This window comes from Pelophylax lessonae (assembly GCF_965119305.1).
Source record: "Pelophylax lessonae genome assembly, chromosome: 1".
NCBI lineage: Eukaryota > Metazoa > Chordata > Amphibia > Anura > Ranidae > Pelophylax > Pelophylax lessonae.
Genome location: NC_138768.1, coordinates 543,366,855 through 543,386,371, shown reverse-complemented (window position 1 = coordinate 543,386,371; position 19,517 = coordinate 543,366,855). Strand labels below are relative to the sequence as shown.

The 19,517-nt window shown below is 44.0% G+C and overlaps 1 protein-coding gene across 3 annotated transcripts in view; it reads right to left on the bottom strand.

Annotated features, from left to right (window-relative positions):
* Positions 1 to 19,517, bottom strand: part of PSD3 (pleckstrin and Sec7 domain containing 3) — a gene marked incomplete at its 5' end in the record, with an annotated part of 867,292 nt that overhangs the window by 578,530 nt on the left and 269,245 nt on the right. For all 3 annotated transcript variants that reach the window (XM_082247748.1, XM_082247749.1, XM_082247750.1), the window contains one exon: positions 10,427 to 10,816. In XM_082247748.1, the coding sequence (XP_082103874.1) occupies positions 10,427 to 10,816 (390 nt within the window). The remainder of the gene's footprint in view (positions 1 to 10,426; positions 10,817 to 19,517) is intronic.

The window sequence follows — 19,517 nt, the reverse complement described above, 5'->3', positions numbered from 1 at the left end:
GGCTTTGCCAGTAAATATTGGGTGCCATGTCAGTGAATTTCAGTCAAGTAGGTTGGCAATACTGCTCCTGTGCCTCAACAATTACATAATTTACAGGTTGATTGAGAGTCAAAATGGGGCAGGGCCAGATTCTCAATCACAAAACACCCAGAGTGGGTTGGGCTTCTGAGGTGCTGTACAGAGCATATGAGCACAAATGCAGGCATCTCTGGGTGCCTGATGTCCTTTTAGTAACTTTTATGTGTATATAAACTAAAACTACTTGTAGTGCCTGCAAGTATCTACACTTATCTTCAAATATGTTTCATTTTTTATTTTTTGGAAAAAGCCATAGATTCTGCACCTGCACTACAAGGGTAAGCTCTTGTTTACACCTATGGGGACCAGGTGAAGGAGTTTTACTTATCCAATCCTTTGCTCTTGTAAGCTCCTCTGCACTGCTAGACCGGCCCATGCACTCGCTTTTCCCCTGCACTCCTCTAGGGGTCTAAGGCCCTCTGAAGTAATCAAAACCAATGACGGTGGGAAGAGACAGTCCACTTCTAGAGCACCTTCCTCAGTGGAGCATCAATCAAAAAAGTAAAGCTGATTTTATCCTCCCCTACACATAAAAGACGATAATAGACGTTGCTGTTAAAGTGCTGCACTCAATATGCCAACAAATTTGGAAAACTCAACAATGGCCACAGGACTGGAAGAGGTCCATTTACATTCCGATACTAAAGAAGGGCAGTGCCAAAGTATGTTCAAACTACTGTACGATCAAACTCATCTCACGCTAGGAAGGTTATGCTGAGAATATTACAAGCTAGGCTTCAGCAGAATGTGAACCGAGAGCTACCACAAGTATAAACTGGATTTCGAAGAGGCAGAGGAACTAGAGTTCAAATTGCCAACTTACGCTGGATCATGGAGAAAACAAGGAGTTCCAGAAGAATGTCCACTTCTGCTTTTTTGACTACAGTAAAGCCTTTGATTGTGTGGATCACAACAAGATGTGGCACATACTGAAAGAAATGGGAATACCAGACCACCTCTCCTGTCTTCTGAAAAATCCATATGCAAGTCAAGAAGCAACAGTTATAACAGGATATGGAACAACTGACTGGTTCAAAATTGAGAAAGGAGTGTGGCAAGGATTTATATTGTCACCCTACTCATTTACCCTATATGCAGAGTACATCATGCAAAATGCCAGGATCGACGAATCACAAGCCGAAATTAAAATTGCAGGGAGAAATATCAACAACTTGAAATATGCAGACGATGCCACACTAATGGCAGAAAGTGAAGAAGAACTAAAGAGTCTCTTAATGAGGGTGAAAGCGGAGAGCGCAAAAGCTGGCCTGAAATTAAACATTAAGAAAACAAAATCTTTGGGAACCAGTTCCATAACTTCTAGGCAAATAGAAGGAGTAGAAATGAAAACCATGATAGATTTTATCTTCCTAGGCTCCAAGATCACAGCAGACGGTGAATATAGCCATGAATTTAAGAGACGCTTGCTTCTTAGGAGGAAAGCAATGGCAAACCTAAACGACATTATACAAAGCAAAGAAGTTACCCTACTGAAAAAGTGCCATATAGTAAAAGCTATGGTATTCCCAGTAGTAACCTATGGCTGTGAAAGTTGGACTATCGAAGAAAGGCTGAATACTGAAGAATTGATACTTTTGAACTATGGTGTTGGAGAAGACTCTTGAAATTCCCTTGGACAGCAAGAAGATCAAACCAGTCAATCCTGCAGGAAATTAACCCTGAATATTGACTGGAAGGACAGATCCTGAAGCTAAAACTCACATACTCAAAAGTGAGTACACCTCTAAGTGAAAATGTCCAAATTGGGCTCAATTAGCCATTTTCCCTCTCTGGGGTCATGTGACTCATTAGCGCTACAAGGTCTCAGGTGTGAATGTGACGCGGGTGTGTAAAATTTGGTGTTATCGCTCACTCTCGTACTGGTCACTGGAAGCTCAACATGGCACCTCATGGCAAAGAACTCTCTGAGGATTTGAAAAAACAGAATTGTTGCTCTACATAAAGATGGCCTAGGCTATAAGAAGTTTGCCAGGACCCTGAAGCATGGTGGCCAAGACCATACAGTGGTTTAGCAGGACAGGTTCCACTCAGAACGGGCCTCGCCATGGTCGACCAAAGAAGTTGAGTGCAGGTACTCATCGTCATATCCAGAGGTTGTCTTTGGGAAATAGACATACGAGTGCTGCCAGCATTGCTGCAGAGGTTGAAGGGGTGGTGGCTCAGCCTGTCAGTGCCATACACTGCATCAAATTGGTCTGCATGGTTGTTGTCCCAGAAGGAAGCCTCTTCTAAAGATGATGCACAAGAAAGCCTGCAAACAGCTTGCTGAAAACAAGCAGACTAAGGACATGGATTACTGGAACAATGTCCTGTGGTCTGATTAGACCAAGATAAACTTATTTGTTTCAGATGGTGTCAAGCCTGTGTGGCAGAAACCAAGTGAGGAGTACAAAGACAAGTGTGTCTTGCCTACAGTCAAGCATGGTAGTGAGAGTGTCATGGTCTGGGGCTGCATAAGTGCTGCCGGCACTGGGGAGCCAAGTTCATTGAAGGAACTATGAATGCCACCATGTACTGTGACATACTGAAGCAGAGCATGATTCCCTCACTACAAAGAATGGGCCGCAGGGCAGTATTCCAACATGATAAAGACCCCAAACACACCTCCTAGACGACCACTGCCTTGCTAAAGAAGCTGAGGGTAAAGGTGATGGACTGGCCAAGCATGTCTCCAGACCTAAACCCTACTGAGCATCTGTGGGGCATCCTCAAATGGAAGGTGGAGGAGCACAAGGTCTCTAACATCCACCAGCTCGGTGATGTTGTCATAGAGGAGTGGAAGAGGACTTCAGTGGCAACCTGGGAAGCTCTGGGGAACTCCATACCCAAGAGGTTTAAGGCAGTGCTGGAAAATATTGACACTTTAGGCCCAATTTGAACATTTTCACTTAGTACTCACTTTTGTTGCCAGCGGTTTAGACATTAATGGCTGTGTGTTGAGTTATTTTGAGGGGACAGAAAATGTACACTGTTATACAAGCTGTACACTCACTACATTACATTGTAGCAAAGTGTCATTTCTTCAGTGTTGTCACATGAAAAGATATGATAAAATATTTACAAAAATGTGAGGGGTGTACTCACTTTTGTGAGATACTCTGTGTGTGTGTATATATATATATCTATATCTATATATATCTATCTATTTATCTATCTATCTATATATATATATATATATATATATATAGATATATATGACAAACCTATCATTTAGACATGAACCATTGAATAAGAAGATTGGGGCTTTAACCACTCTACTACCGCTCACGGTAATAGTACTGCGGCAGAGTGGCTCGTTCCCGTCCAGTCACGTAGTATTAACGTGACTGGACTCCTCCCGTTCTGGGCGGCGCTTGCGCGCCGCCGGAGGCTCGCTCCCGCTGTTTTCATTCACAGCGGGAGTCGGGCCAGGGGAGGAGCAGCGGCGATCGCCGCTGCTCTTACCCGATCGTCGGGGATCGAGTCTGGAGATCCGCCCGCTGTGTGTAAACACAGCGGGCGGATCTCCATAGTGACAGATCGGACTGTTCAGCATAGCTGGACATCCGATCTGTCCATGAATCACATAGTCACCTCCCCCCCTACACGTCAGTAAGCACCAGGCATACATTAACCCCTCCCTCTCCAATAAAATTAACCCCTTCCCTGCCAGTGTCATTTTTACAGTAACAGTGCATATATATAGCACTGATTACTGCAGTAATGTCACTGGTACCCCCAAAAGTGTCAAAAATGTCAGTCAGGGGTCCGGTCTGTCCGCCGCAATGTCGCAGTCCCGCAAAAAAAATCGCAGATCGCCGCCATTACGCGTTAAAAAAAAAAACACCAAAAATGACAGAAATCTTTCCCTTTGTTAGTAAACGCAATAACTTTTGCGCAAACCAATCAAAATACGCTTATTGCGATTTTTTTTACCAAACATATGTAGCATAAAACAAATTGGCCAAAAACTTTTAAAAAAATTGGTTTTTACATCTTTTTTGGGGGGAATTTCATATAAAAAAATGTGAAAAATATTGTTATTTTTTCAAAATAAACGCTCTTTTTTTGTTTATAGCGCAAAAAGTAAAAATCGCACAGGTGATCAAATACCACCAAAAGAAAGCTCTGTTTGTGGGAAAAAAAGGACGTAAATTTCGTTTGGGTACGGCGTCGCACGACCGCGCAATTGTCAGTTGAAGTCGCACAGCGCCGAATCGCAAAAAGTGGCCTGGACGGAAGACAGCAAAATCCTCCGGTTGTAAAGTGGTTAAATGGTGCAAAAGCAGACAAAATAAAATATGTAAAAATAGTAAACTTTATTGATATAGATTTGTAAAAACATTAATAAAAAAGACTTTTTACATATGGTTAAGCAGTTGATCCAATACACTCAACATGTTTCTCTATTAAATATTAGCTTCTTCAGGAGATAGTTGGATACTACATATGTAAAATATCGCAGGTCACCCAGAGACAATCATATAGCAAAAATGATTAAGCAAGTTGAAATTAAAGATGTTCTTAAGGAAGACAATACTTAGGCTTTTTCTCAACTCCTGCCTGCGGAGGGACATCAGCAGTCATAAGGGAAGGTAGCAGACCACAAACAATCCTTCACTTTAATTGTAAGGTAGTAGGGACCAAAATGTGATGCCCGAGATCAACCAAATCTGTAGGGACTGGCCACAGGAATTCCTATTGAGTCACTAAGTGTCTCTCTTGTCAATGATCCTCCTCCATGAGTGTTACCATATTAGTATATGCAAACATATCAATTACTTTAGAACAAGGTGCTTTGGGTGGAGTGCATTCACAAATACTTTGTACTTTGATTTCCCTTTCCCAATCCAAGCACCATTCTGTCAAAAGCATGGCATTCTTTTCATAGTGGGGGGATCTTCAGTGGGCTGCAGAAAGAGTGCCAGGGAGCCACATGTTAGAAATCTCTTATAGATGTTTAAATTGAACTAGTAATGAAGGAACTGCTAAACTCTCCTAATGTTTTCCCCCTGGCTGTTATGCTCAGAGTCGGTTCACACTGGGGCAGCACGACTCTGTACTACTTCGGGGGCGACTTGTGCATTACCATGCACCACGACTTCGGAGCGACTTGCAGGGACTTCACATAATGGAAGTCTAGGCAAGTCGCTCCGAGGTTGCCCCGAAGTAGTACAGGACCCTTTTTCTAAGTCGGAGCGACTTGTGTCGCTCCTATTAAAACGGTTCCTGTAGCAGTCAATGGACCGCGAGGGAGCGCGACTTGTCAGGCTGACAAGTTGCCTGACAAGTCGCGCTAGTGTAGACCGAGTCTAAGGGCCGGTTCACATTTCTGCGAGTGCGCCGATCGCATGTAATTCGGAGCACACTGCTCCTTCATTACATGCGATCTGATGTGTGGATGCGAATTCAGCCATACACTTTGTATGGCTGAAATTCGCACTGCACCCACACAAAACACGCACATGACCCTTTTTTCCAGCCGCATCAGGATCGCACAGTGGTTCACACTTGTGCGATCCGATCCTGTGCGAACTGTCAGATCGCACTGCGATATGCGATCAAACTGGGGGTGTCGTTAACATTTCATTGACACCCCCTGCGTATCGCATATGGCAGTGTGAACTGCCAGATGTGCGTTTGCGATGCGGGAACAGGCTGCAAATTCGCAGCCTTCCCGCATCGCACAAGTGTGACCTGGGACTAAAGGAGAAGTTTGCGGTTTGTAAAAAAATAAACAAATACTCACCTCTATGCTGCAGCATTGGTGTAATGTTGCAGCTGTCCCACATTGGCTCTAAGCCAGAGAACTAATGCCTCGTTTCCACTGAGCGGAACAGTTCCGGTCGGTACAGTTTGGAAGGGTTAGAATGGTCCGGCCTATTCAGGTGAGCGTTTCCACTGCAAGTGGGACCGCCAGGGGCCATGCAGGGTTCACACCAAACGTGGTGTTTGTTTTGTGCTTTTGTTTGACGTGAGCATTGACGTTTTCCTGTCCACCAATCAGTGGAACGATGATTGAGAACAATCCATGACACTGGCAGGTCTCAGCCTTGCAAAGGGGGCAGTGCATGCTATAAATTCTGCAGGGTGCCCAAACTTTTGCAGATGCCATTTTTTTGTTTTCTGTTATTTTGAAAGTGTAAATGATGGAAATAAAATCTAACTTTTGTTGACATATTAGAAGAATGTCTAATCTGTAATTTGATGCCTTTTGGAGATTTTTCCATCTTTCCTTGGCTTCTTTATGCACATTAATCCACATTTTTACCTGGGGTGCCCAAACTTTCTATCACCAATGTATGAATCTAACATTTTGGATAAACTGCTCACACTGTAGACCCTTGCCTCAACAAACACTGACAGCTTCCAGCCTCTGCACAACACCTATCCCCCAAAAAAACCTTACAGCTCACTGCTGTCAATTGTCACAGCCTCCAACAATGACTCATTGAATATATCACTGCTGTGGTTTTTTTTTTTTTTTATTTTATTGTTAGCTAGTAAGTATATCGCAAGAATTGGGGCATTTTTCTAGGTTTGGTTGTCAGTTTTTAGAAATACAACCACAGTAAACATGATAAGCAAAGATAATCTATCATCTTCAAAGAATAAACAAATATGTGGGTGTGAAGTATTGGAAAATATTAGGAATCGCAGTGTACAAGACACATGACTTGTATCACCAGATAGCCTTTTTATCACAATTACGTGCTGTACTTATGACTGGTGGCAGGCACCTGGACATAGATAGGTTATTGTTTAACCACTTGCCGACCAGTCACTGGGACTGTACTGCGGCAAAGTGGCTTGATTCCGTCCAGCAACGTAGACCTACGTCGCTGGACTCCTCCCCTTGTGGGCGGCGCTCGCGCGCCACCGGAGGCTTGCTCCCGCTGTTTTCAGTCACAGCGGGAGTCGGGCCAGGGGAGGAGCAGCGGCAATCGCCGCCGCTCTTCCCCGATCGTCGGGGAATCGAGTCTGGAGATCCGCCCACTTGTGTAAACAAAGCGGGCGGATCTCCTAAGTGACAAACAGTGACAGATTGCAGGGTTCAGCAAGGCTGAACATGCGATCTGTCCCTGTGTCACTCAGTCACCTCCCCCCACACACGTTAGTAAGCACCAGGCATACATTAACCCCTCCCTCTCCAATAAAATTAACCCCTTCCCTGCCAGTGTCATTTTTACAGTAACAGTGCATATTTATAGCACTGATTACTGTAGTAATGTCACTGGTACCCCCAAAAGTGTCAAAAATGTCAGTCAAGGGTCCGATCTGTCCTCCGCAATGTCGCAGTCCCGCAAAAAAAAAAAATTGCAGATCGCTGCCATTACTCGTTAAATAAAAAAACACCAAAAATCTTTCCCTTAGTTAGTAAACGCAATAACTTTTGCGCAAACCAATCAAAATACGCTCATTGTGATTTTTTTCACCAAACATAGGTAGCAGAAAACAAATTGGCCAAAAATGTAAAAAAATTTAGATTTTTACATTTTTTGGGGGGAATTTCATATAAAAAAAAGTTAAAAATATTGTTATTTTTTGCAAAATTTACGCTTTTTTTGTTTATAGCGCAAAAAGTCAAAATCGCACAGGTGATCAAATACCACCAAAAGAAAGCTCTGTTTGTGGAGAAAAAAGGACGTAAATTTCGTTTGGGTACGGCGTCGCACGACCGCGCAATTGTCAGTTAAAGTCGCACAGTGCCGAATCGCAAAAAGTGGCCTGGACGTAAGGCTCCATGTACACGGGACGCTGGAAATAGCCGTTTAGGAGCAGTTGGGCTTTTTTTTTTTTGGCCCCTGAACCCATCTACATTTTATCTTATCTGTCCATGTACACCAGGTTGTTTGCGGTCATTTGCGGGCCGTTGCGTTCAGGGACTTTTTTTAGAACGCAATTATTTGCGTTCGAACGTGTGTTTCCCGGCGTTTCAAACGCAAAAACGCGACCGAACGCGTCCGAACGCGACTGAAAGCGATGACCCGCGTTTGTCGTTCGCGTTTTTCCATTTTAAAGGGGATTAATTTTTTGGACCTCTAGGAACGGTTCTAAACGCAAACGCCCGCTAAACGCCCGCTAAACGCGGGTGCAAACGCGACCGAACGGACGTTTCAAACGTCCTAAAAATTCCAGCATTCAAAGGGACTTTTAACAACGTCCCGTGTACATGGAGCCTAAGACAGCAAAATCCTCCGGTGGTAAAGTGGTTAACATATTGTCATTATAAATACTTTGTGGTACATCTTTCCTCTGTATGCAAGACACTAACTATGCTATAGCATTGCTAAACATGATACAGGCATTTATAATTTTACATTAGACTGATACATTTTACTCTATATAGGCATACAAGACACTATTTACCATACAATACTTGATTTATGGCTTTGACAAGTGCACTTGTTTACCTCTTTTCTGTAATAAAGCTGATTAAAAAAAAGTCACATTGTACATGTTCTATGATCCTGTAATAATAGAACTGTTTCATCTGTATGCCTGTAAATCCATGGTAACCACAACACTTCAAAAAATAAATATATTAAAAAAATTGAACATAAAAGGAAACATAACATGAAGCACACTAGACGCAAATAGAAATATTACACTACCTCAATCCCATACGACTACAGCACAGAGCACTTTAACTCCCTACAAACATGGTCTGCTTAAACTAAATAGTTGGATTGATTACGCAATGTGTTTCAAATGTAGCACCCTACAAGGTAGGTGTTAGGCAAAAGTATATTGGGCCTTGGCTGCCTAACAGCAGGGCCATGATTTGCAGCTGGGCTGTCATGTCTCCCAGGTGTGGCTGCTGAGAGGGGAGTCTCCCCACTGGCTCCATGAGAGGATTCTCATTGGGCAGTGGAGGAAACCCAATCAGAGGCACATTCAGGCTTGTATCTACCCCAGAAGGCAGATTCTACCGCAGAGTATTCTGGGAGTGGGTAAAAGTTTGGGGGGGAATACATGACGCGGCATCTTTGGCGGGAAGCAGAGTCCCAGGAGGGAGAGTACGGCTGTCTCTCCTCCTGTCAGAAGGATCGGGTGTCTGGGGTGGTTGCCTGAGAGTACAGAGAGAGCCGAGCTGAGCTGCAGAGAGGATCCGGTGTGCCGAGGACCAGTGGAGATAGAGGGGTTCAGTTCCAGGAAAGCACTCCAAGGTCGGGAGTACTGTGAATTGCCCCTGAGGGTCTACCTAGTGTAGAGGGGACCACTCCGGTGAAGGTCCCAGGGATCCAGGAGCCAGTTAGTGTCAGAGGGGGTGCCTAGTTAGAGGACCCTGAAGTGTCAGAGGGGGTGCCTAGTGAGAGGACCCTGAAAGTGTCAGAGAGGGTGCCTAGTGAAAGGACCCTGAAAGTGTCAGAGAGGGTGCCTAGTGAAAGGACCCTGAAAGTGTAGAGGGGGTATCAGCGGTTGGGCCCTGAAAAGTCAAGTGTACAGTGTTAAGGGTTGCAGCAGCACAAGCAGTTACAAGGAGCTACCTCAGTCAGTGAAGAGCTGGAGGGAGCCATCCGCAGGACTTTTGAGCTAGACAGAGGGCCAAGAGTCAAGAAGTGTTACTACAGTCCTGGATCTTCTGAGTTAACCAAGGAGTTAAAGTCAAAGTTTCAGCACATTTCAGCAAAACATTATTTTCAAGCGCCCGGGAGCGTTGGTCGGCATTCAGCTAGCATCGGGACAGCGCTAACAGGCATTTTTCTACAAAGTGTCCCAGTTAAACCTAGTTAACCCAGAGGAGTATCCCACTCATTCCCTTCTCCCATCCCCAATATAAAATAAACAAACCAAACCAAAGATGCCGGAATGGTAATTGTCTCAGCTCTCACACTTGGGGTTTCAACTTAAATGTGTTGGAAGTGTTACCGGTAACAATGGCAGACCCATATCAGGCCCAATGCCTGGAAATCCTGCTACACAAATATTAAGAAAAGAATGGCCAAATCTGCTTCTAAGTGACTATGATTGTTCACACTGCATCGCAGTTCACTCATCTCTAAATTTTCTCAACATAAATGTGCACTTGTTGTGCAAGGACTCTAAAACAGATATGATGTTGGCCTAAATCAGCCATGATAGTGGCCAGTGGTATTGAAAACATTTTTACTTTCCCCAACAACTATTGTGCAGAGTGGGACATTTGCAAAGTGACGTTCTGTGATAGCCTAGGGATATATGAAAAACTAATAAATTATAGGATTATTTGTAAAGATACAATTAAAGATATGCTTTGCAGATGTGATGGCTTCCATACCATTTTGTATTGTTATTCCTTAATCAGGTTCAAGGTCCAAGGTTTCCAAATTATCTTTTGATTATTAATACAAAAGCAGTGTCTTACCTTCCTGAGAGCTCCATCTCTTCATTAGATTTTTTTAATTCCACACTGGTAATATTATCCAACCTATTTATGACATCATTGCAGAACCCCATTGTTATTCCATTGCCTGGGTCAACTTTCAGGATCTCTTGCTCAACCTCAACTGTGTTCTTCTCCACGTAATGACTACTTTCCTTGATTCGCTGTTGAATCATAGGCGTGAGTGGCATCTCAAAACTGAAAAAACTATCTGGTTCATAGTATAAGGTGTCAAGTGATTCCACACTATAATATAAGGAAGTGTTGTCCAGTATGTTCTCAAACTGTGAGCTATACAAGTCCGTGGAGTCTTCAGAACATCTTTTAGATCTAAACGTGTCTTCAAGTTGGTCATCTGTTACAATCCTAGGGCTTAAAAAAATGTTTCAGTTAGCTATTTTTAACGGTTTAAAAAAAACATTTTTTGAATATTATTTAAAAAAAAGTAATATTATAATTTATTAATATTACAAAAGTTTTAAAATATTATTTAAAGCCAACACTTTTTTTTTTTTTTTTTTGATAGAGCGGGGATGTTTTACAACATATGTCAAATTTTTATTTCTGTCTGTGACCATTTTTGGGACGATTCACCCGGGTGATCATTGTCACCAACACACAAAGTGATGGGAAATACAAAATCATATACAGTGCTGTGATAAAGTATTTGCCTCCTTCCTGAGTTTTTATTTTTTGCATATTTGTCACACTTAAATGATTTAGATCATCAAACACATTTTAACATTACACAAAGATAACCTGAGTTAATCCAAAATTCAGTTTTTAAATGAGAATTTAATTTATCAAGGGAAAAAAGCTGTCCAAACCCGCCTGGCTTTATTTGAAAAAATAATTGCTCCCTAAACCTAATAACCCTTGGCGGCAACAACTGCAATCAAGTGTTTGCGATAACTAGCGATGAGTCTTTCACATCGCTGTGGAGCAATTTTTTCCTCACTCCTCTTTGCAGAATTGTTTTTAATTCAGCCACACTAGAGGGTTTTCGAGCATGAATGGACAGTTTAACCACTTAAGCCCCGGAAGATTTTACCCCCCTCCTGACCAGGGCCTATTTTGCGATTCGGCACTGCGTGACTTTAACGGACAATTGCGTGGTCGTGCGATGCTGTACCTAAACGAATTTGATGTCCTTTTTTCCCCACAAACAGAGCTTTCTTTTGGTGGTATTTGATCACCTGTGCGATTTTTTGATCATGCGCTATAAACAAAAATAACAATATTTTTCACATTTTTTTATATGAAATTCCCAAAAACAAAATGTAAAAATCACATTTTTTTTAACATTTTAGGCCAATTTGTTTTATGCTACATATTTTTGGTAAAAAAAAAAAAAATTGCAAAAAGCGTATTTTAATTGGTTTGCGCAAAAGTTATTGCGTTTACTAAGGGAAAGATTTTTGTCATTTTTGTTGTTTTTTTTTTTAACGCGTAATGGCGGCGATCTGCAATTTTTTTTGCGGGACTGCGACATTGCGGTGGACAGATCGGACCCTTGACTGACATTTTTGACACTTTTGGGGTTACCAGTGACATTACTAAAGTAGTCAGTGCTATACATATGCACTGTTACTGTAAAATGACACTGGCAGTGAAGGGGTTAACTTTTTTTTTGAGAGGGAGGGGTTGTGCGTGTCCCTAGGGGCGTGATTCTAACTGTGATTGGCTGTGGCTTGAGGTGTAGGAACAGTGATCAACGGTCCTACATAGTAGAACCGTATGATCACTATTCTTACACAGGGGAGAATGACAGGCGGCTTGTTTACATCAGCCGCCTGCCTTTCTCCCGCTTGAACGGACGCACACGCGCGGGGGGGGTCCGTGACCGAGCGGGAGCGCCCCTCCAGCGGCGCGCGCTCGCTCCCCAGAGCCTCACAGGCTAGTGACGTACCCATACGTCACTTTGCCTGTGAGGGGCTGACTGCCACAGTATATGTACTTGTGGCGGCCGGCAAGTGGTTAAGGTCATGCCACAGCATTTCAATCGGATTTTAGTCAGGACTTTGATTAGGCTACTCCAAAACCCCTTTTTTTCTTTTTTGAGCCATTCAGAGGTGGACTTGCTGGTGTGTTTCAGATCATTGTCCTGCTGCCTAACCCAAGTGCGCTTGAGCTCACAAACTGATGGCTGGACAGAATTCGTAGTTCCATTATTATGGAAAGGTGTCCAGGTCCTGCAGCTGCAAAGCAGCCCCAGACTATCACACTACCACCAGCATGTTTGACTACTGGTATGATGTTCTTTTTGTGAAAGGCTTTGTTAGTTTTACGCCAAATATAAAACACCTTGCAAGAAGTTCAACTATTGTCTCATTAGTCCACAGAATATTTGCCCAAAAGTCTTGGGGATAATCAAGATGTTTTTGTCAAATGTGAGATGAGCCATTGTTATCTCTTTGGTGAGCAGTGACTTTTGCATTGGAACTCTCCCATAGATGCCATTTTTGCCCAGTCTCTTTCTTATTGAATCATAAACACTGGCCTTAACTGAGGCCTGCAGTTCTTTAGATGTTGTTTTGGGTTCTTTCATGAACTCCTGGATGAGTCATTATCGTGCTCATGGAGTAATTTTGGTCGGCCAGCCACTCTTGGAAAGGTTCATCACTGTTCCAAGATTTCTCCATTTGTGGATAATGGCTCTCACTGTGGTTCGCTGGCGTCCCAAAGCCTTATAAATAGCTTTTTAACCCTTTCCAGTTTAGTATGCTTCACTTTGTCAGACAGCTTCTATTTAGGTGATTTCTTGATTCAACAGGTCTGGCAGTAATCAGGCCTGGGTGTGGCAAGTAAAATTGAACTCCGGTTTCCAAAATATGTGGTTAATCACAAGTCAATTATGATTATTCAAAAGGGGGAGGGGGCAATTACTATTTCACATAGGGCCAGGCAGGATTGGACAGCTTTTTTCCCTTAATAAATTAACTTGTTGTCAGGGTCCGGACTGGCGGCAGATGACTGCACTAGAGCTGTGTCAGTGAGGGATTGGCGTGGACCGTACTAGAGGACTGGTTCTAAGTTACTACCGGTTTTCACCAGAGCCCGCCGCAAGGCGGGATGGACTTGCTGCGGCGGTAGCAACCAGGTCGTGTCCCCCGGTAACGGCTCAACCTCACTGGCAGCTGATACAGGCGTGGTACAATAGGACAAGGCAAAGGCAAGGTCAGACGTAGCAGAAGGTCAGGGCAGGTGGCAAAGGTTCGAAGTCAGAGGTCAATGGCAGAAGGACAGATACACTGGCAAGGCAAACACAAATCGCTTTCTCAAGGCACTAAGGCAACAAGATCCGGCAAGGACAGGAAGGGGGAGTGGGTTTATATAAGAACAGGAAACAGGTCACAGGAAACAGGAAGGGAGGTTTGGACCAGGCACCAATTACTGGTGCACAGGCCCCTTAAATTTCAAACAACCGGCGCGCGCGCGCCCTATGATGCAGGGGCGCACGCGCCGGGAACCACGTGAGCGGGGAGCGGAGGAGGGAGCCGGAGCGGGCACAGGTGAGTGGATCTGGAATGAACGCGTTAGAGTACCCCCCCTTTGGTCTCCCCCTCTTTCTGGTACCCAGAAACCTGTGGATGAGCTCCTTGTCGAGGATATTGGACTCAGGCTCCCATGACCTCTCCTCAGGACCACAATTCTCCCAGTCAACCAGAAATTTTTTTTTACCTCTGACGACCTTGGAGGCGAGGATCTCTTTCACTGAGAAGACATCAGAGGACCCAGAGACAGGAGCAGGAACGGTGACCTTGGGGGAAAATCGGTTAAGAATGAGGGGTTTGAGAAGGGATACATGAAAGGAGTTAGGAATACGGAGAGAGGGAGGAAGATGGAGTTTGTAAGAGACAGCATTAATTTGGCTTTTGATTTTAAAAGGCCCGAGATAACGCGGACCCAGTTTGTAGCTGGGGACCCGAAACCGGATGTATTTGGCAGACAGCCACACTCTGTCCCCAGGGGCAAAGACAGGAGGAGTTCTTTTTTTATCTGCATGTCTCTTCATACGAGAAGCGGCCAGGGTGAGCGACTTTTGAGTTTCTTTCCAGATGGAGGAGAAGTCCAGGGTCAAGTCATCAACGGCAGGAACTCCAGAAGAGGTGGGAATGGGGAGGGGGGGGCAGCGGGTGACGGCCGTACACCACAAAAAACGGAGATTTGGTGGATGACTCAGTCTCTAAAGTTATAGGAGAATTCGGCCCAGGGCAACTGGTCGACCCAATCATCCTGACGGGAGGAGACGAAGTGTCGTAGATAGTCACCAAGGATCTGGTTAACCCTCTCCACTTGTCCATTGGACTGAGGGTGGTAGGCGGAAGAAAAGTTCAATTTGATTTTTAATTGGGTGCAGAGTGCTCTCCAAAATTTTGAGATAAATTGAACACCTCTATCGGAGACGATATGTGTTGGGAGACCATGGAGACGAAATATGTGTAAAAAGAATTGCTTCACCAGCTGTGGCGCAGAAGGGAGACCAGGAAGCGGGACAAAATGTGCCATTTTGGAAAATCTGTCAACAACCACCCATATGACTGTGTTGCCATGGGATACAGGAAGGTCAGTGACGAAGTCCATCGCTATGTGGGACCAAGGCTGTTCGGGCACTGGCAGAGGGAGGAGAAGACCTGCAGGCCTCTGGCGGGGAGTTTTGTCACGTGCACAGACAGTACAGGCCCGAACGAACTCCTTTACATCTTTCTCAAAGGAAGGCCACCAATAGTGTCTGGCAATTAGCTGAGTCATCCTTTTAATTCCAGCGTGACCCGCCAGGTGACCCTCCAGGAGTCTGGAGGCGAAGACGTGGAGGAACATACGTTTTCCCTGGAGGAACTGGTACCAGTGAAGCAGGGGCGGTTGAAATAAGACACTCAGGAGGAATGATGTGTTGAGGGACGGTTTCGTCTTCGGAGGCATCGGTGGAGCGTGATAGGGCATCCGCCTTAATGTTCTTATCAGCAGGACAAAAATGGATCTGGAAAGTGTATCGGGCAAAGAACAATGACCACCTGGCCTGGCGCGGATTAAGGCGCTGGGCAGACTGAAGATACGAGAGTTTTTTGTGGTCAGTGTAGATGGTGATAGGATGAAGGGATCCTTCCAGGAGATGTCTCCATTCCTCTAGTGCCAACTTAATGGCTAGTAGTTCACGGTCTCCAATGGCATAGTTCTTTTCTGGAGGGGAAAAAGTTTTAGAAGCCGGTGACATTTCTTCCTTTAGCGGACTTGTGAAGAAGAACCGCTCCGGCTCCCACAGAGGAGACATCTACTTCCAGGAAGAATGGTTTCAGCGGATCGGGCCTAGACAAGACTGGAGCGGAGGCGAAGGCGGTCTTAAGGTAAGTAAAGGCTTCTTCCGCTTGGGGAGGCCAGGATCTCGGATTCGCTCCCTTCTTGGTTAGTGCCACAATAGGCGCCACCATAGTGGAGAAGTGGGGGATGAACTGGCGGTAGTAATTGGCGAATCCGAGGAAGCGCTGGATAGAGCGAAGTCCCGAGGGGCGTAGCCAATTCAAGACTGCGGAGAGCTTGTCGGGGTCCATTTGAAGACCTTGTCCAGAAACTAGGTATCCCAGAAACGGAAGGCAGCTACGTTCAAAGAGGCATTTTTCAATTTTGAAAATTTTCTTTACCGTGATTTTGTTGAGACCGCGATAATCAATACAAGGGCGTAGTGACTCATCTTTTTTGGCAACAAAAAAGAATCCTGCTCCGGCAGGAGAGGAAGACTTCCTGATGAAACCTTTCTTGAGATTCTCCTGAATGTACTCCGACATGGCCTTGGTTTCAGGAGCGGAGAGAGGGTAAATCCTGCCACGAGGTGGTGTGGTACCAGGAAGTAAGTCAATGGGGCAGTCGAAGGGTCTATGTGGTGGTAAGACCTCTGCCTGTTTCTTGCAAAAGACGTCAGCAAAGTCTTGATAGGCTTTAGGAAGAACAGGAAACAGGAAACAGGTCACAGGAAACAGGAAACAGGTCACAGGAAACAGGAAGGGAGGTTTGGACCAGGCACCAATTACTGGTGCACAGGCCCCTAAAATTTCAAACAACCGGCGCGCGCGCGCCCTATGGTGCAGGGGCGCACACGCCGGGAACCACGTGAGCGGGGAGCGGAGGAGGGAGCCGGAGCGGGCACAGGTGAGTGGATCTGGAACGAACGCGTTACACTTGTCAGGGTATCTTTGTGTATTATTTACATTTTTTGATGATCTGAATCATTTAAATGTGACAAATATGCAAAAAAATAAATCAGGAAGGGGGCAAATACTTTTTCACAGCACTGTAGTTGTCAGCAGAACAACAGGTCAGGGAAAATCTTCCAATGGTGACACCTGTTCTGGTGACAAATGTCTAAGTGGCAATTTCTTCCCAGTTCCTTTTGCATCTCTAGGACAAAATGTAAGGGAAAATCTATCCAACTAAGGACAAACAGTATAAAATAAAACAGACAGGCATTTTACCGTTAAAAAAATAAATAAATACAATTAAAAAGCCTCAGTGTTTTTTTTTTTTTAATTAAAATAATAAGCATGTCATACTAACCTGCTCTGTGCAATGGTATTTCACAGAGCAGTCCAAAACCTCCTCTTTTTTTAGCAATACAAACAACCTGTGGTACAATCACCATTGAGATGCTGTTCTGCGACACAACTTACATGACTACAATATAATTCTTATTTAGGTTCAAAAGGATCAATTAAGTTATTCTGTCTGGGAAGCCTGAGGCAGACAACAGAAAGTAGCAGAATATATACACTTTACAGTAGAGTGTGTACAATGGAGAAATGTACATTATGTATCATACAGCATAGTGTGCAAAAGTATGCAGTATAATGTTCAGGTACATCTGCTTGAGTATGTGACATCTGGATGAGAAGGCACATATAATGAGTTATTCACTGTCCTCTCCATAGATTTCATAGTCTTAAATATCGAGCAGCTTGTTGTACCAGTTGCCATGTAGGTGGTCACAGATAATTTGACAAACCCATAGCCATCACTCTCAGTCCAGTCCATACTTCTTACTTGCTTTGTGCCAAGTAGCTGTGGTTAATACTGTTACTGAGCCAGGTCTACTTCAAAGTCATGGAACCAAGAACCAAAGCACTCCCTTACCCCTTCCATCCTATATATTTCTGTAAGCCTTGCTATCTTTCCAGTCCACTCTATAAGCACTGCCCTCATCCAAGCCAAAAAGCATTTCCATTTTAACAATAGAATGTGTAAGGCGTTTGGGGCACTCTAGTCTCAGCTGGATGTACACTTTTGCATGTGATGTGCGTGCTAAAACACATACAAAACACATCCATCAAAATGTGTGTTAACAAGCAACAGTGTGAAACCATGGGTCTTGCAGTTATACACATTAAGCATTGAGGCTGAATGCACACTGTTGAAATATAAAGTGTTTTGTCATGTCTTAGTGCACCATTTCTGCTTTTTATAATCTTTTTGTCTGGCTAAAATGCAGGAAACACAAAATAAAGTGTGCTAAAATTGCAGGATTTTGATAAAACAGTGTGAGGCACATATGTGATTCCCTAAAGCTTAATCTGACTCCCATTTAAAAAAAATGACAATTTATATTACTTCCACTGATGTTTGAAAGTCCCATTTTTTGCACCAGACACTACTACAGATGTGGAGTTTATTGTAAGCTTTTTGCTAAACGGACTTGGGCACATCAGTGCATTAACCTGATATGTAATTTAACCTGGAGATCCTGGAACTGTGAAGTGCGGTCATCAGACTGTATGTTGCTGCAACAGTCCCGTGTACAGGACTTCCTAAGAATATACCAACTGAAGGGAGAGAAGAACATGAAGGGGGGATGTGAGGCAGACAGTGGTTGATTTACTAAAGGAAAATAGACTGTACACCTTGCAAGTGCAGTTGTACTCATTTTCCCCAGAGCTTAGTGAATGTGGTGAAGCTCTTCTGATGTGCTAACTAGGGATGATCGAACGGTTCGGGTCGACCATCGGTTCGACCCGAACATTGACTGTTCGAGGTTCGGCCGAATTTAGAACTTTTTGCTGAAAAAGTTCGAAATTCGGTAACCAGAACTGTCCAAAATGCAATGGGACAGGAACTGGGCTTTAAAAGCCCGTGATTGGACCAGAACCATCAGTAAAAGCCAATTGAGAGGGCAGGAGAATGCTAAGAATTTGATTGGAGTGACTAGGGGGTCCAGAGGCCAATCATTCGTGAATACGCCCCCCAGTATATAACATAGCCCCCGCCAAATTCCTAGCATTGTAATACAGGGACGTGGAAGAGAGTGGAAGCAGTTCTGTTACTTCTGCTTCAAAAGTGTCATTTAGCAATTATTAGTGTGAGGAAAGGGATATCTAGTGTAGTTAGGGTGCTGTTTTCCACTTTAGTTAGATTCAAAAATCTAGTTTCTGTAGGGAAAGTGTTAAGTGCCAGGGTGACCGTAGTGTAGTGTAGGGTGAACTGACACTGACTGCTATGGCAGGGTGACCAAACCCTTCCATTTCAGGGTGACCGCTATAGAGAAAAGATCGTTTCTCTTAGGTGACTTACAGAGCAGCGATATGGCTTCTCGCCTGTCAGCCTGCTTTTTGCTGCAGGCGTTTATAGGGCTTTTTTGAGGACATGTTTGGAGTCAGGCATGACATCTGAACTTCTGTGTAGGGGTATATATACACACACACACATCTGTATACATACACATACACATATATAAGTGTGAAAATAGCAGAACACTATGCTTGCGCTAATGATATAATTAACAGGCATGTGGCTCCGCTCCTATCACAACCTATATATGTGTATGTGTATAAATACATATAGGTGTGTGTGTATATATACCCCTATACAGATGTTCAGATGTTTTGCCTGCCTCCAAAGACCCCAAAAAAATGCCTGCGCCAAAAAAAACCGCCAGGTGTGTTATTGCAGGCGGTTTTTTTTGGGCATTTTTTTGGGGTCTTTGGAGGCAGGCAAAACATATGAACTTCTGTATAGGGGTATATATACACACACACTTATATGTATATATACACATACACATATATAGGTGTGAAAGTAGCAGAACACTATA